Genomic DNA, 18,118 nt, shown 5'->3' on the forward strand with positions numbered 1-18,118 from the left:
AACAATATTGCATATCTTAGCTTCTGGGCCTGAGTAGCAGGCAGTTTACTCTGGGCACCTTATTAATCCAGGCTATTCAATACTGCCCCCCAGCCATAAGAAGTTAACTTCTTCGAGATAGGGGGCGCTCTTTTAATTTGTGGATAAAAAACGTTCCCGTTTTAAACAAGATATTTTGTCACGAAAAGATGCTCGACTATGCATGTAATTGACAGCTTTGGAAAGAAAAAACTCTGACGTTTCCAAAACGGCAAAGATATTATCTGTGAGTGCCCCAGAACTAATGCTACAGGCGAAACCAAGATGAAATTTCATACAGGAAATGGTCCAGATTTTGAATGCCCTGTGTTCCAATGTCTCCTTATATGGCTGTGAATGCGCCAGGAATGAGCCTGCACTTTCTGTCGTTTCCCCAAGGTGTCTGCAGCATTGTGACGTATTTGTAGGCATATCATTGGAAGATTGACCATAAGAGACTACATTTACCAGGTGTCCGCCCGGTGTCCTCCGTCGAAATTATTGCGTAATCTCCAGGTCCATGCGCGTTCCATTTTCTTCAGAGGAGAAAGTCAACTGCCACGAATGATTTATCATCGATAGATATGTGAAAAAGACCTTGAGGACTGAATCTAAACAACGTTTGCCATGTTTCTGTCGATATTATGGAGTTAATTTGGAAAAAAGTTTGCGTTGTCATGACTTAATTTTCGGGGTTTTTCTTACCCAAACGTGATGAACAAAACGGAGCGATTTGTCCTACACAAATAATCTTTTTGGAAAAACTGAACATTTGCTATCTAACTGAGAGTCTCCTCATTGAAAACATCTGAAGTTCTTCAAAGGTAAATTATTTTATTTGAATGCTTTTCTTGTTTTTGTGAAAATGTTGCATGCTGAATGCTAGGCTTAATGCTATGCTAGGCTATCAATACTCTTACACAAATGCTTGTTGAGCTATGGTTCAAAAGCATATTTTGAAAATCTGAGATGACAGTGTTGTTAACAAAAGGCTAAGCTTGAGAGCAAATATATTTATTTCATTTCATTTGCGATTTTCATGAATAGTTAACGTTGCGTTATGGTAATGAGCTTGAGGCTATAAATAGGATCCCGGATACGGGATTGCTCGTCGCAACAGGTTAAACAGCCTGGAAAATTCCAGAAAATGATGTCATGGCTTTAGAGCTTCTGATAGGCTAATTGACATAATTTGAGTCAATTGGAGGTGTACCTGTGGATGTATTTCAAGGCCCATCTTCAAACTCACAGCCTCTATGCTTGACATCGTGGGAAAATCAAAAGAAATCAGCCAAGACCTCAGAAAAAAAATTGTAGATCTAGAAAAGTCTGGTTCATCCTTGGGATCAATTTCCACATGCCTGAAGGTACCACCTTCATCTGTACAAACAATAGTACGAAAGTATAAACTCCATGGGACCACGCAGTCGTCATACCGCTCAGGAAGGAGACTTCTGTACCCCAGAGATGAACATACTTTGGTGCGAAAACTGCAAATCAATCCCAGAACAACAGCAAAGGACCTTGTGACGATGCTGGAGGAAACAGGTACAAAAGTATCTATAGTCACAGTAAAACAAGTCCTATATCGACATAACCTGAAAAGCCGCTCAGCAAGGAAGAAAGCCACTGCTCCAAAACTGCCATAAAAAAAGCCAGACTACAGTTTGCAACTGCACATGGGGACAAAGATTGTACTTTTTGGAGAAATGCCCTCTGGTCTGATGAAACAAAAATATAACTGTTTTGCCATAATGACCGTTATGTTTGGAGGAAAAAGGGGGAGGTTTGCAAGCCGAAAAACACCATCCCAACTGTGAAGCACAGGGGTGGCTGCATCATGTTGTTGGCGGTGCTTTGCTGCTGGAGGGACTGGTGCACAAAATAGATGGCGTCATGAGAAAGGATAATTACGTAGCTATATTGAAGCAACATCTCAAGACATCAGTAAAGAAGTTAAAGCTTGGTGGCAAATGTGTCTTCCAAATGGACAATGACCCCAAGCATACTTGCAAAGTTGTGACAAAATGGCTTAAGGACAACCATGTCAAGGTATTGGAGTGGCCATCACAAAGTCCTGACCTCAATTCCATAGAAAATCTGTGGGCAGAACTGAAAAAGCATGTGCGAGCAAGGAGGCCTACAAACCAGACTCAGTTACACCAGCTCTGGCAGGAGGAATGTGCCAAAATGCACCCAACTTATTATGGGAAGCTTGTGGAAGGCTCCCCGAAACGTTTGAAACAAGTTAAACAATTTAAAGGCAGTGCTACCAAATTGAGTGTATGTAAACTTCTGACCCACTGGGAATGTAATGAAAGAAATAAAAGATGAAATAAATCACTCTAGTATTATTCTGACATTTCACATTCTTAAAATAAAGTGGTGATCCTAACTGACCTAAGACAGAGATTTTTTACTAGGATTAAATGTCAGGAATTGTGAAAAACTGAAATGTATTTGGCTAAGGTGTATGTAAACTTTTGACTTCAACTGTAGATGCTGCTCATTGTCACTGGTGAGACTTTGGCTGCCACGGTTAACTTCTCTCTCATATTGCTTGTTGGTCATAATTCCTACAAACTCTGTAAATGCCATGGCTTAGAATCATTTGGCTCTGAATCATTTCAGGAGCAGAAGTTTCACATAGGATAGTAGCATGCCCTGACATTTTGATGAGGAGGATATACTGTAGTCTGATTAGGGGGGCTTACCTGTCTGAAGCAGTGCGCAGGTGCAGCACTAGCACCTGTTTCCTTCAGGTATTTGTCCCAACTGAAGTGACCTGTGGGACAGAAAAAGCACAATGGCTGCTTTTTGTTGTCTACCGTTATATGATTTTGTGTGAATGTGTGTGGTTTTGGGGTTCAGTGCTAGTGGTATGTGCTATTGTTAAGGTGTTCCCATGCCTCCAAGCCGAAAACGTTCGGTGCATATATTATGACATTTTGGGACATGTTTGTTTTGTTTTAAACTTCGGTAAGATTTATTTTTTTCAGTTGATCGAGGCAAGCTGAAGTTGACGCCCCTTCATTGGTCAACAGTAGGGATTCTTCAGTAAAGTCTTAAAGCACATTTTTCATTGAGAAAAACTGCACCAAACATCTTAGTTAGATGTAAAATTGCACGATTAAAGATCTCCTCTGCAAAAACTTCAAAATGAATGACAGATTTCTTGAGTTATCTTAGATTAATTCTGACTATTTTCAGGAAGTGTATAGAGCTACGGCATCTCAAAATGGACAAACAGTACAATTACCATTTTTCAAGCAAATGTATTTTAAGGTAGAATGCTTAGCACACCGCCAGCTGAACTGAAGCATGCTGATGCCTTTAGAACAGTGTTATAAGCCAGGGGTTGGAACTGGTTCAGGGAACAGGCATTTTTTTTGTAGACCCACAAAAAAAAATTGAAGCTAAGCCCTCACTCAGAAACATATTCCAGTGTCTGCTTGCAAGCTGAAAATCTTTACCAGGGTGTGTGTGTTTAGCCTACCTGCCCCTCCCCCACCAAAGCATAGGCTACTGTACTGACATTACAAGCGTGATTCAGAAGATGGGCAGAGATTTTTTAACTAGCTAGAGAAGAATAGATTTGCTTTTTCCGATGCTAGTTAAGGATACTATAGGCCTAGTTAAGGATACTATAGGCCTAGTTATCACATTCCGTGTTAAATTTATTAACTAAAAAAAGGTAAGACATGTTTTTAATTCTGGTGCCGCTCTGCGTACACAAGCCCCAGTTTGGGGTGGCAGGGTAGCCTAGTGGTTAGCGTGTTGGACTAGTAACTGGAAGGTTGCAAGTTCAAACCCCCGAGCTGACAAGGTACAAATCTGTCGTTCTGCCCCTGAACAGGCAGTTAACCCACTGTTCCTAGGCAGTCATTGTAAATAAGAATTTGTTCTTAACTGACTTGCCTAGTTAAAATAAAGGTTAAAAAAATCATCATTATAATAATAATCTAGCTCAAGCCTGTTAGCTATATAGGTCAAAGGACAGTCAAAGTTCCTCTATAGAAGCCGCTCCTTCTAGGTATAGTTCTGGGGACCCAGATAATGCATGTCATAAGATGCCCAGAGCTTCAAGCCTCCTCCTCAAGACTCTCTTGCGCTCTCCCGACCCCCAAAAATTTCAGTCGCAATAATTTAATGAGCTAAATGTAAAAAAGAGGAAGGTTGATTTAACAGGTTAAAAGGAACAGAAAATATAAACCAATACTTCTTTGGGATTCGAACCGGTTCAGAACTTTATTTTGCTGGTCGGAATAGTGGAACGGAACGAACAGAAATTGTGTTTCTGTTCAGAATGAAACAATTGGAAAATCATTTTTGGTTATAACTGAATATGAATGTGTTTGATTCAGGATGTTGTTTTCATTCAGCAGTGATTCATCTGAGAAAGTTGGTGTGTGTGGTAATGTACCTCCTTGGTACTGCGATGGGACCCGGGAGGGACGGCCACTTCGGGCATGCTTGATCTGCCTGCCATCTTTCCATTCAATAGCTAGAGGAGAGAGCAGGGCACAACATTTCAGAGACACCATTCAATTAATCAACTATCTATTCATAACTAGAATAAATTCACTTGATCTTTAGCAACTGTCATTGAGATGTGTGAGTCCAAACTATCACATCAGCATCTGAGACTTCTATACACACATTAAAGTATCCTGAATATAGGACCCTTCTTGAGCAGCATCATTACAAGATGTACATTATGCTTTTCAAATGGACAATTGCATTCCATTTCTTAACATGACATTACCTTTTTGTGGCACTGGCTTCCTCATGTCCAGTAATACTGACTAAGTTCAAGACACAATAGTCCTCTCTCTAAAGAAGGGAAACGAGAGGGGGAAACAACATTGAAGTAAACACAAACCATTTGATACTTCCCCCTTCATGTTAGGTCAGAATTTAGGTCCAATTTGGACCTTTCTTCTACATTGTTGTATTCAAGAAGCCAGTCTGATGTAGCCTATACTAGTGCTAGCCTGGTTAGCCTTTTAAGGGTGATTCCAGCATTATGGAGTACCTCTTACGGGAAGTGTATACCCCCAAAATAACTGACTTCTAAATATTGTCATGTTGGAGAAATAAAGCTAAAATTACTGTTATGGATGTTAGAGTCTACGGTGTCCAATACATTTTTTATATTTTGACCAACGGGTATTTTACTCCTCTAAGAAAGCCAATGGTCCAAACCGCATGTCTCTATCATAATCCATGAAAAGTTTATTGGAGTTCTTACTCTTGTATGTTGGCCAAGATTAGGGTGACTCAACAGAGGCTAGAGAAGAAATGTGGTCAAAAATCTGGAAAATAGCATTGCTGTGCGAGAACTAAGGCAAACTGACAGGTTCACTGTTGAACTTATCTTTCTTCTCAAATCCAGAGGAGATAAAACATTATAGGAGGTAAGATAGATATCGATTATGAGACATGACATGTATACTGAACATAAATATAAATGCAACTTGTAAAGTGTTGGTCCCGTGTTTCATGAGCGTAAATAAAAGAACCCCAGAAATGATCCATACGCACAAAAAGCTTATTTCTCTAAAATGTAATGGACAAATTTGTTTATATCCCTGTTAGTGAGCATTTCTCCTTTGCCAAGATAATCCATCCACCTGACAGGTGTGGCATATCAAGAAGCTTGCAGTACGTCCAACCAGCCTCAACCGCAGGCCACGTGTATTCCGCCGTGTGGGTGAGCAGTTTACTGATGTCAAAGTTGTGAAACAGAGTGCCCCATGGTAGCGGTGAGGCTATGGTATGGGCAGGCATAAGCTACGGACAAAAAACAGAATTGTATTTTATTGATGGCAATTTGAATAGACAGACTATTTTTGGTTCAGTGTAAAGAAATAAACTGCTTTTTTTTTCAGTGGCACCAAAGATTTAGCAGCAGTGTTGCGTCGCTGCTGAATACATACACTGACAGTATGAAAATATGGATACCGCCCAACCTTAGGCCATGTCCATTACACCCCCATGATCCCGTTCGAAAAGCCATGAAATATGACTTGACTGAAATATCTTTGAGACATGTAGACCGTAAGGATAATTATAGATGTGTTTCATTTGGAAATGACTAACTATCTGTGGATGCTCAGGTTGACTTTCCCACGGATTCGCTCTGAACACTCTCCCCTTCTGTCGGCCAGGCAGGGGGTCGGCGTTGGAGGCAGACGACAGGGTACAACAAAGAGGTGGCCCCAGCTGTCAGCAGACCTCAGTCACCCACCCAAACACACTCAGGGCTCACTGTAGAAACAGAAAACTCATCCCTGTTGGGGTATTGACAAAACAAGAGGATCCAGACTGGAGAAACAGAATGGGTAACATTATAGCCAATATAGGGTATTAATTTCAAGAGGTGACCATCTATTTTGGATCTTAAAAATGATCTGTGAATGAATTTAATTGAACCTTTATTTAACAAGGCAAGTCAGTTAAGAACAAATTCCTATTTACTATGATGACCAGGCTGGGGATGTCTGGCTGGCTATCCTTGACTTGAGGGGCTTTGGCCCTTAACCCTGAGCCTAGGTTAATTACCAGTTGGCTAGACACACAGGTGATTAAGTCAGACAAACACGTGGCTGATATTATATTGGTCCTCAAAGTAGACTAGATTTGTTTAGCATCAAGACACAGCAGTCAACAGCTACTCACAAATCCATTGTTTATAAAAATGCATGCAGCCAGGACATTAAAATGAATAGCAGATAAAGGCAAATTGCCTAATTAATGCATATTTACAAAGTAGCCACGCTAATCACACCAACCATTTAAAGATATATCAATAACAATTTAACCTTGCAGCCCTACTGTTTTTTTTAAATCCTAACTGGTTTAGATTATTCATACACACCAGCAGCAGTGCATCAGTAACTGTTTCAAGCTAGCAAACTAGGTAGCTACATCATTTCAGCTGGCAATCAAATAGACTTCTAAATTAACCTAGCCTTAAACTCAGTTACTATAAATTTGCATGGCTACCATTAGCTAAGTTTACATTGGGCTGACAAGTGGTCATAAATAGCGGTTTCAAATACGCAATACTAGACTATAGCAATGGAGGAGACACAAAAACAAAACTCATAATATGCAATAAAAAAAACCTTAAAAGATCATAAGTCTTCAGTTGGTTCTCTCAATAGAAGTGCGCCTTTTTCCTTGCGTCATGCAGATATCGACCAGCTCCCTCCTTTTCCCTTCCCAGAAAAAAATGACAGCGGCATTACCTACTAGGTACTAGGTAGGACAGACCAGCTCGCTTCTACGACCACTATTATAGACCACTATTAATGATAATGTCCCACGTCAATGCTGTACTAGCTATAAGGGAAATTAGCTACCATCATTAGTCCGTGTAATGTGACTAAAATACCGATTTTTAAGTTAGCCTAGCTAGCATAAGATATCAAGAATCCACACAAAAGCCAACACACGGGACTCCCCCCAGGGGCAAAATCCAAGCAATTCATCACGGTAGCTAGAAATTCAGCCAGCAAATATGTGCATTTAAGAGTGAGGATATGAAGCAGTACCTACCTCCAACCTAATAACATGGGCATGCTCGAACAACCGCTAGCTAGCTAGCTCCGTCAACACAGCATGCTAACGGGTAGACTTGATGTTAGCTATCTATCTATAGTTGGCTTGATTATAAATACATCAATAAACGCTAGATAAATTCCCGGCTAAAAAATGAATTTGGTAAAAAGAGGACAGCGTGTAAACAATATATTCGAGTCTGTTTACCTTGCTTTGAAATGTTTGTGTATTATTTTTATGTGGATTGAGCTAGTGGCTGTCCGCCATTTTATTTCTCCTTCTTTAAATTTGTATTGGCGGATAGCAAACGTGAGGCGCAAATACACCGCCACCTACTGTACTGCAGTGTGAGATTTCTTCATCTTCGTCTGTGGGATATATCAGCGGTTGGCATCCAACGTTATGGTACATTACCTCCACCTACTGTACTGGAGTGTGAGAAACTAAATCCTACCTACCAGCCCCGTTGCTCTTAAAAAAATATAACAAAATATTTGAGACTAAATCTAATGACATTCTACACAATATACTCCTTAAACTAATTTAATGTATCCCCTTCTCCCTCATACTCGATCTCAGCCTCTCTCTTTCCCCTGATACTGCCCACACTGTAGCAATACATAAAATAAAATAAAATTGAATTTGTCACATGCGCCGAATACAACAGGTAGTAGACCTTACAGTGAAATGCTTACATGCTCCACGGTCTCTGTTTCTTGTCAATAATCACACTTCCCCGTTGGATGCTTTCCTGTCACATTTAAGGACTTATTCAACTGGCTGTGTCCCACCCATAATCTTGTAAAAATAGCCTCCTCTCTTCTGTCGCTTCCTGCTGTCCTCCCCTCCCTTGCTTTCTTCTGTACTTGAAATAAATGCCTGCCCTTAGTATCTCTATTCCACTGCTCCTGCCATCTCTGCACCATCACTGTCCATATCAGGCTTTTTGCCTCTGCCTTGCTCATTGAAACTACAACATCAACATTCCCACTTCTAAGTGCTTCTTTAGCCAGTACATCAACTGCCTCGTTCCTCTCCACCCCCACATGGGCTGGGTCCCAAGTAAATCTTATCTGTATACCCATCTGTCTAATCCTGCCATGGGTTTGTACCATCTCATAAAGCAGATCTTGTCTACTATGTGACCTAAAGGACTGGAGACTCATTAACACTGCACATGAATCAGAGCAAATAACTACTGACATCCTCCACCCAATGCAAGGCCAACAGTATGGCCATCAGCTCCGCCGTATATACAGCCAGATGATCTGTAACAAGTTTTCTGACTTCCACCCCACATTCCTGCACTACAAATGCTGACCCAGTACGTCCTGTCCTTTGATATTTTGAACCATCTGTGTAAATGGCCACAAAATCCTGATACACAGTATCCAGACATCTCTTAAAACAAATCAGATGGATCAACACCCTCCCTATCTTTCTGTAGTCTCTCCAACACTTCTAGATCCACTACTGGAGGTGGGAGTAGCCATGGTGGATTTACAGGAATAGCTACCGTTGGACTAAACTCCCTTTCATACAGTTCCATGTCCTTTGCCTGGATATTACCCACCCACCCACAGCTCGTATTCTGTCTTCTCTCATGTTCCCAGCATGCCTGTAAAACCCCTTTTGCAGGATGAGACACCCCATGTCCCTGTAGGTTGACCCAATAATTCATTGCCAGCTGCTGTCTCCAAATCTGCAACGGCATATCCCCCATCTCCACCTGAGCCCCCCACTCCTTCACTGTCAGACAGCGCATCACATTTAGCACTTTTTTACACTTTCCCAATGTGTTCTGCCCAGGTCAGACTAGAGTCAAAGTATACCCCAAGGAACCTGAAGGTCCCCACCCTCTCCAAGTTTCTCCCATATAACCTCAGGCATACCTCATCTCCCACCTTCCTCTTGGTAAAGAACACTGTCTGACTTTTCTCCACAGAGAACCTGAATCCCCACATTAATGCCCACCGCTCTACCTCAACAATTGCTTCCTGTACCTTCCTGCCTATGTATGGCACATTTCTTCACCTCTTCCATAAGGTCCCATCATCTGCAAATGACGACCGCCCAATATCCGGCTGTACCTGAGAGTAAACATCATTAATCATGATTGAGAACAACAGAGGACTAATCACGCTGCCCTGTAGTGTATCGTTATCCACCAGGTATCTGCCTGATAGTGACTTTCCCACCCTCACCTGGATAGACCTTCCAAAGAGGAAATCCTTTATCCTGTTGTACGTTCTTCCTCCTACCCCCATAATATCAAGCCTGATTAACAATCCCTCCTTCCACATCATATCATACGCCTTGTCCACATCAAAAAAGACAGCTACAACAGTCTCCTTGTTCACCTGAGCCTTTCTGACCTCTGCTTCCAAGTGACGCAGCGGTCTAAGGCACTGCATCTCAGTGCAAGAGGCGTCACTACAGTCCCCGATTTGAATCCAGGCTGTATCACATTCGGTTGTGATTGGGAGTCCCATAGGGCGGCGCACAATTGGCCCAGCGTCGTCCAGGTTTGACCGGGGTAGGCCGTCATTGTAAATAAGAATTTGTTCTTAATTGACTTGCCTAGTTAAATAAAATTTTAAAAAATCTAAGCAGAGCACTGGGTCCATAGGTCCCCTTCCCTTCCTGAACTCACTCTGATGTGGCAATACTAGCCCCCTGCTCTCCAGGAAGCAATTTAGCCTCTCCGTAATCATATGTTCAATAATCTTACATACATGTGATGTTAAAGCTATTGGCCGATATCTTGTTGGCCTCGTTGGGTCCTTCCTTGGCTTCCGGATTGGTACCACTACTGCCTCCTTCCCACACTGTGTTTGTTGTACAACACCAATACCTTACCCAGTGCCTCATCACATAGATGGGACAACATAACATAGCACACCTCATCTTTCCCAGGTAAAGTTAAACCAGCCTTACCTATTGCCCTTTTCATCTCTGCCATGGTAAATGTTGCATTCACTGCATCATTTACACCCTCCCTCCTTTCCAGCACTCCAGGATGCTGCTCTCTCGTTCTCTCTCTCCCCGTCTGCCGCTCCTCTGACAAATTTGTAGAGCTATGCACTTCGACAAATGCTTTGGCCATCATCTCTGCCTTCTCATCTGTTACTGCCACATCCTTCCCACTCGTCAACACTGGATAATCCCACTCCCTTCTGACCCCACTTATCCTCTTAATCATCCCCCACACTTCTCCCACTGGTGTCGCCCTTCCAATGGTGTCACAGAACCAACGCCAACATGATCTCTTTGCCTGACGGATAGTTCTCCTCACCAGAGTCTGGGCCTGCTTATACTGAATTAGATGTTGGAAGTTATGCGTTCTTTTCAGTACTCTAAATGTCCTGTTTCTACTCCTCACCATTTCCCCACACTCCTCCATCCACCATGGGACTGCTTTCCTCCTCCTCCTCCCTGAACTCTTAGGTATAGCCTCAGTAGCTGCCCCACTAAAGCTGTTATCACCCAGTTATTCATACTATCCACATCCCCGTTCTTATCCACCCGAGCCATCACCTGCTCACTCAGCTCCTGAAACTGATCCCAATTTGCCCTTCCTACCACCCACCTGCCAACTCCATCCACTGACACCTCCTTCCTCTCTCCGTCCTATTGTGCATACTATGGGGTAATGATCACTACCTACTGTCGACTCCTCCCATACCTCCAACTCACAAATTCCTGCCATCGCACTAGATACCAGAGTGAGGTCCAAGGCAGACTCTTTCCCTGTGGCTACATCAATCCTGGTCCCTCGGCCATCATTCAGGAACACCAGATCCTTCATTTCTATTAGATTTTCATTTCCATCCATCCATTTCCATCCATCCGTCCCCCCGTCCACCCCAGAGCGTGTTGTGGGCATTAAAATCCCCACACCATATTACTTTACTTCTGTTCTGGCCCTCCACCCTCTCCAGCACTTCCAGGTCCAATATCTGACACAGATTATAGTAGTTCACTACCACTATCACCCCACCTCTCAACCACACCTCCATCACCACCACATATTCCTGTTTAATACCTCTGCCTAGAATCCTGTAGGGAAGTTCCCCCCCCCCCTTACATCTCTGTCCTTACGAACCACTACATGGTAAACTCCACATTCGGTTTGAGCCATGTTTCCTGCACACAAATCACATCAGGCTTAGCTGGAACTATCTACAATGAACTGCTTGAACTCCTGCCCACTAGCCAACAGGCTTCGAGCATTCCATTGTAGTACTACCACCTTAACTAAGATCCAGTAATTACATGACTCCACCCTCGGCTGATTGAGGTAATCTCAAACCTCTTCCCATGTCAACCCTCCTTTGAATTTCATGCTGTCACAGTTACCAGCCCTTTCAAGCTTAACATCCTTATCATTTATCGCCCTCCAGGTCCCCTCGGAGAGTTCATCAATGAGCTTGATGTCTTGATAAGATCCTTTCCTGAGGACGGCTCACCTCTCACAGTTCTGGGCGACTTTAACCTCCCCACGTCTACCTTTGACTCATTCCTCTCTGCCTCCTTCTTTCCACTCCTTTCCTCTTTTGACCTCACCCTCTCACCTTCCCCCCCTACTCACAAGGCAGGCAATACGCTCGACCTCATCTTTACTAGATGCTGTTCTTCCACTAACCTCATTGCAACTCCCCTCCAAGTCTCCGACCACTACCTTGTATCCTTTTCCCTCTCGCTCTCATCCAACACTTCCCACACTGCCCCTACTCGGATGGTATCGCGCCGTCCCAACCTTCGCTCTCCCTCCCCCGCTACTCTCTCCTCTTCCATCCTATCATCTCTTCCCTCTGCTCAAACCTTCTCCAACCTATCTCCTGATTCTGCCTCCTCAACCCTCCTCTCCTCCCTTTCTGCATCCTTTGACTCTCTATGTCCCCTATCTTCCAGGCCGGCTCGGTCCTCCCCTCCCGCTCCGTGGCTCGACGACTCATTGCGAGCTCACAGAACAGGGCTCCGGGCAGCCGAGCGGAAATGGAGGAAAACTCGCCTCCCTGCGGACCTGGCATCCTTTCGCTCCCTCCTCTCTACATTTTCCTCCTCTGTCTCTGCTGCTAAAGCCACTTTCTACCACTCTAAATTCCAAGCATCTGCCTCTAACCCTAGGAAGCTCTTTGCCACCTTCTCCTCCCTCCTGAATCCTCCTCCCCCCCCCCTCCTCCCTCTCTGCAGATGACTTCGTCAACCATTTTGAAAAGAAGGTCGACGACATCCGATCCTCGTTTGCTAAGTCAAACGGCACCGCTGGTTCTGCTCACACTGCCCTACCCTGTGCTCTGACCTCTTTCTCCCCTCTCTCTCCAGATGAAATCTCGCGTCTTGTGACGGCCGGCCGCCCAACAATCTGCCCGCTCGACCCTATCCCCTCCTCTCTTCTCCAGACCATTTCCGGAGACCTTCTCGCTTACCTCACCTCGCTCATCAACTCATCCCTGACCGCTGGCTACGTCCCTTCCGTCTTCAAGAGAGCGAGAGTTGCACCCTTCTGAAAAAACCTACACTCGATCCCTCCGATGTCAACAACTACAGACCAGTATCCCTTCTTTCTTTTCTCTCCAAATCCCTTGAACGTGCCGTCCTTGGCCAGCTCTCCCGCTATCTCTCTCAGAATGACCTTCTTGATCCAAATCAGTCAGGTTTCAAGACTAGTCACTCAACTGAGACTGCTCTTCTCTGTATCACGGAGGCGCTCCGCACTGCTAAAGCTAACTCTCTCTCCTCTGCTCTCATCCTTCTAGACCTATCGGCTGCCTTCGATACTGTGAACCATCAGATCCTCCTCTCCACCCTCTCCGAGTTGGGCATCTCCGGCGCGGCCCACGCTTGGATTGCGTCCTACCTGACAGGTCGCTCCTACCAGGTGGCGTGGCGAGAATCTGTCTCCTCACCATGCGCTCTCACCACTGGTGTCCCCAGGGCTCTGTTCTAGGCCCTCTCCTATTCTCGCTATACACCAAGTCACTTGGCTCTGTCATAACCTCACATGGTCTCTCCTATCATTGCTATGCAGACGACACACAATTAATCTTCTCCTTTCCCCCTCTGATGACCAGGTGGCGAATCGCATCTCTGCATGTCTGGCAGACATATCAGTGTGGATGACGGATCACCACCTCAAGCTGAACCTCGGCAAGACGGAGCTGCTCTTCCTCCCGGGAAGGACTGCCCGTTCCATGATCTCGCCATCACGGTTGACAACTCCATTGTGTCCTCCTCCCAGAGCGCTAAGAACCTTGGCGTGATCCTGGACAACACCCTGTCGTTCTCAACTAACATCAAGGCGGTGGCCCGTTCCTGTAGGTTCATGCTCTACAACATCCGCAGAGTACGACCCTGCCTCACACAGGAAGCGGCGCAGGTCCTAATCCAGGCACTTGTCATCTCCCGTCTGGATTACTGCAACTCGCTGTTGGCTGGGCTCCTGCCTGTGCCATTAAACCCCTACAACTCATCCAGAACGCCGCAGCCCATCTGGTGTTCAACCTTCCCAAGTTCTCTCACGTCACCCCGCTCCTCCGCTCTCTCCACTGGCTTCCAGTTGAAGCTCGCATCCGCTACAAGACCATGGTGCTTGCCTACGGAGCTGTGAGGGGAACGGCACCTCAGTACCTCCAGGCTCTGATCAGGCCCTACACCCAAACAAGGGCACTGCGTTCATCCACCTCTGGCCTGCTCGCCTCCCTACCACTGAGGAAGTACAGTTCCCGCTCAGCCCAGTCAAAACTGTTCGCTGCTCTGGCCCCCCAATGGTGGAACACACTCCCTCACGACGCCAGGACAGCGGAGTCAATCACCACCTTCCGGAGACACCTGAAACCCCACCTCTTTAAGGAATACCTAGGATAGGATAAAGTAATCCTTCTCACCCCCCTTAAAAGATTTAGATGCACTATTGTAAAGTGGCTGTTCCACTGGATGTCATAAGGTGAATGCACCAATTTGTAAGTCGCTCTGGATAAGAGCGTCTGCTAAATGACTTAAATGTAATGTAAATGTAACCCTGTCATACTCAGATGTCTCCCAGCAGCTTTCAGTATTAGCTGAATCATCTCTGTTTTAGACTCTACTTTATCAGTGCTATTGATAGCTCCATTTATGAAAGTCACCAGCTTTCTCTTATCTATGTATACCATAATCACCTCCCACCTAACCCGTAATCCCCGGTCTAGATTAGAGGTCGATCCCGATTATTGGAGGACCACAATTAGCCAATACCGATTAATCGGACGATTTATATATATACATATATTTAGTTTGTAATAAATTACAATTACAACAACACTGAATGAACACTTTTTATTTTAACTTAATATAATACATAAATTAAATAAATTTAGTCTCAAATAAATAATTAAACATGTTCAATTTGGTTTAAATAATGCAAAAACACAGTGTTGAAGAAGAAAGTAAAAGTTCCTTGCTCAGAACATAAGAACATATGAAAAGAGGTGGTTCCTTTTAACATGAGTCTTCTACATTCCCAGTTAAGAAGTTTTAGGTTGTGGTTATTATAGTAATTATTGGACTATTTCTTTCTATACCATTTGTATTTGATATACCTTTGACTATTGGTTGTTCTTATAGGCACTTTAGTATTGCCAGCCTAATCTCAGGAGTTGATAGGCTTGAAGTTATCAACAGCGCTGTGCTTCAAGCATTGCTAAGAGCTGCTGTTTGAATGAATGCTTATGAGCCTGCTGCTGCCTACCACCGCTCAGTCAGACTGCTCTATCAAATATCAAATCATAGACTTAATTATAATATAATAAACACAGAAATACGAGCCTTTGGCCGTTAATATGGTCAAATACGGAACCTATCATTTTCATTTAGAAAACAAAACGTTTATTCTTTCAGTGAAATACGGAACCGTTCCGTATTTTATCGAACGGTTGGCAACCCTAAGTCTAAATATTACTGTTACATTGCACGACCTTCAATGTTATGTCATAATTATGTAAAATTCTGGCAAATTAATTACTGTCTTTGTTAGGAATAAATGGCCTTTCAACAGTTCGCAACGACTCAGGTGGCCCAAACTGCTACATATACCCTGACTCTGCTTGCACTGAACGCAAGAGAAGTGACACAATTTCCCTAGTTAATATTGCCTGCTAACATGAATTTATTTTTAACTACCTCAGCAGGTTTAAAAATATATACTTGTGTATTGATTTTAAGAAATGCATTGATGTTTATGGTTAGGTACATTATTGCAACGATTGTGCTTTTTTCGCGAATGCGCTTTTGTTAAATCAACACATGTTTGGCAAAGTTGAAGTAGGCTGTGATTCGATGATAAATTAACAGCCACCACATTGATTATATGCAACACCGAAAAAGCTAGTTAACCTAGTAATATCATCAACCATGTGTAGTTAACTAGTGATTATGTGAAGATTGATCGTTTTTTTATAAGATAAGTTTAATGCTAGCGAGCAACTTACCTTGGCTCCTTGCATCCACAAGGTCCTTTTGATGCTGTACTCGCGTAACTGGTGGTCAGCCTGCCACGCAGTTTCCTCGTGGATTGCAATGAAATCGGCCATAATTGACATCCAAAAAGGACGATTACCATCTGTTATGAAAACTTCAAATCGGCCCTAATTAATCGACCATAACGATTAATCGCTCGTTCTCTAGTCTAGATGCTCCCTGGACCTGGACCACCCTCACTGCCTCAGCATATGACACCCCTCTCTCCACTCTCACTTGTTGCACCTCCACTGCCTGCTTCATAGCCTCACACCACTATATGCCACACTATGAGCACCCCCACAGCTGCAGCACTTTGGTTGTCCACCATTCCCACACTTCCCATACTCATGCTCCCCTCCACATCTGGCAAACTTTTCTTTCTCTTTACAGGCTGTTGCCACATGCCCAAACCGCTGGCAGTTATATCATCTTAAAGGCTTTGGTACATAAGCCCCAACATAATAACTCATATATCCTATGGTTACTTTATTTGGCAGTACCCTGTTCTTGACGTGTAACAAAATAGACGGGCTGTCTACCCTAATTCCACCCCTTGTTGCTTGCAATCTTTGAACACCCACTGGAACGGCTCATCTCAAATTGTCCCTTACCTCGTTAGTGCTGACACTCACAGGCACTCCTGTATCACCCCCCACTGCTTCCCTGCTAGATCATTCCAGCTGCTCGACATCACCGTACACTTCTCTATTTGCTTCACTCAGAGCTTTTTCCCTCTGCGCCATGTCCAGAACACCAACAAGTTCCCATATCTTAACACTTTATCATTGACAACTTCCCCAATCAACTCTTTTATCACAGCCGTCAGCCTTATCGGACTAATCACCCCAACTCCCCCTTCCTCCCTGAACTTCAGAATCCCTTTATGCTCCTCCTCAACTCCATGCTCCCCTCACGTCTGATCTTGCCCTTCCTCTGCACTTTCTACCTCCGAACTGCCGCCAGCGTTGGAAACTGTTGTTCTTCCTTTTCTGCCTCCTCTCTGCCTCCATAGACCTCTCATTCCCCTTCAAACCCCTACTCCCTTTCTCTCCCGCTTTATTTTTGTACCACCATGCTCCATACTTGCTTCACTTTCTTCTCTATCAGTAGTTCTCCTACCATCTCTGACCAAGTCACAACACAGCCGTGCCCAGTCCAAACAGTCAACCAGCGTGACCTCGCCTCCCCACCCCAACTATGTCACTCCACCGGAGTGTGAGGCCATTCACGGATTCCCTATGAATCTATTCCTCTTATCTAGCTCTGTGTTTCCACCTACTGTTCTGGAGTGTGAGTTCATCACACTTCATAGAAAAATTGCCTACATACTAAACCTACAAAAAAAACTCACCACTATTTGACTACTTGTCCCTATCTGATCCTACACCAGGCTGGCAGCCTGGAGGGATAGTACACTATCACTCATTTACATTTACATTTACATTTAAGTCATCACTCAACCTTTTCTCCACCCAAACTGACACTACATATGGATTTGCCAAAAGGCAGGGATCCATTATCTCAGAAAATATTGCCGTCTCTCAGTGACTGCTCATAGTGTGAAACTGAGAAAAATGGCTTTTATTTGCCTTGGTTCAAAATAACTTAATGCAGTTACTGCTAACATGACCCCCATTTTCTCCAGAACATAATACAATAGAGGCAGGATACGTGCTCACATGATTAAGCATGCATTTAATGTAGCAAAAATAACTAAGTCATTTTCGACCAAATGAGCAATTACTGCCTGTTTGCTTGGTAGGGCAGTATACTCAAAATATGTACTGGATAGGGGTAAAATAATAACCATACGGGAAAGGGAAAATTAACATTAATTCACACACTACAAAATATAAAATATATACACTCCCGCTCCTTCAAAAACTAAAATACCCTGCTCAAACTCTGGGGTCTGAGAGGGTGGAACCACACCAGATGGTACTCCATGTAGTTCTTCAAATGTAAAATCATTCATATTCCAAATCATAATTAACAACCCAACTATTTATCCAACCAAAATTTAGAATGACAT

The 18,118-nt window shown here is 43.8% G+C and overlaps 1 protein-coding gene across 22 annotated transcripts in view; it reads right to left on the bottom strand.

Moving 5' to 3' along the window:
- Nucleotides 1-16,345, bottom strand: part of LOC118367251 (polycomb protein SCMH1-like) — a 56,867-nt gene extending 40,522 nt beyond the window's left edge. For 3 of the 22 annotated variants that reach the window (XR_008090304.1, XM_052494025.1, XM_052494026.1), the window contains exons 1-4: nt 6,121-7,906; nt 4,784-5,811; nt 4,442-4,522; nt 2,733-2,803 (exon numbers count right to left, since the gene is read on the bottom strand). Coding sequence is in view for 20 of the 22 variants with exons in the window: in XM_052494025.1 (XP_052349985.1) it covers nt 2,733-2,803; nt 4,442-4,522; nt 4,784-4,808 (177 nt within the window). In the remaining 2 variants the exon portion in view is untranslated. Of the gene's footprint in view, nt 1-2,732; nt 2,804-4,441; nt 4,523-4,783; nt 5,812-6,120; nt 7,938-16,055 lie in introns of those variants that run through there. The other 19 variants (XM_052494024.1, XM_035750493.2, XM_052494021.1 and 16 more) reach the window with 18 other exon arrangements.
- Nucleotides 16,346-18,118: the final 1,773 nt, after the last annotated feature.

The sequence above is a fragment of the Oncorhynchus keta genome, chromosome 34, assembly GCF_023373465.1.
Source record: "Oncorhynchus keta strain PuntledgeMale-10-30-2019 chromosome 34, Oket_V2, whole genome shotgun sequence".
Taxonomy (NCBI): domain Eukaryota; kingdom Metazoa; phylum Chordata; class Actinopteri; order Salmoniformes; family Salmonidae; genus Oncorhynchus; species Oncorhynchus keta.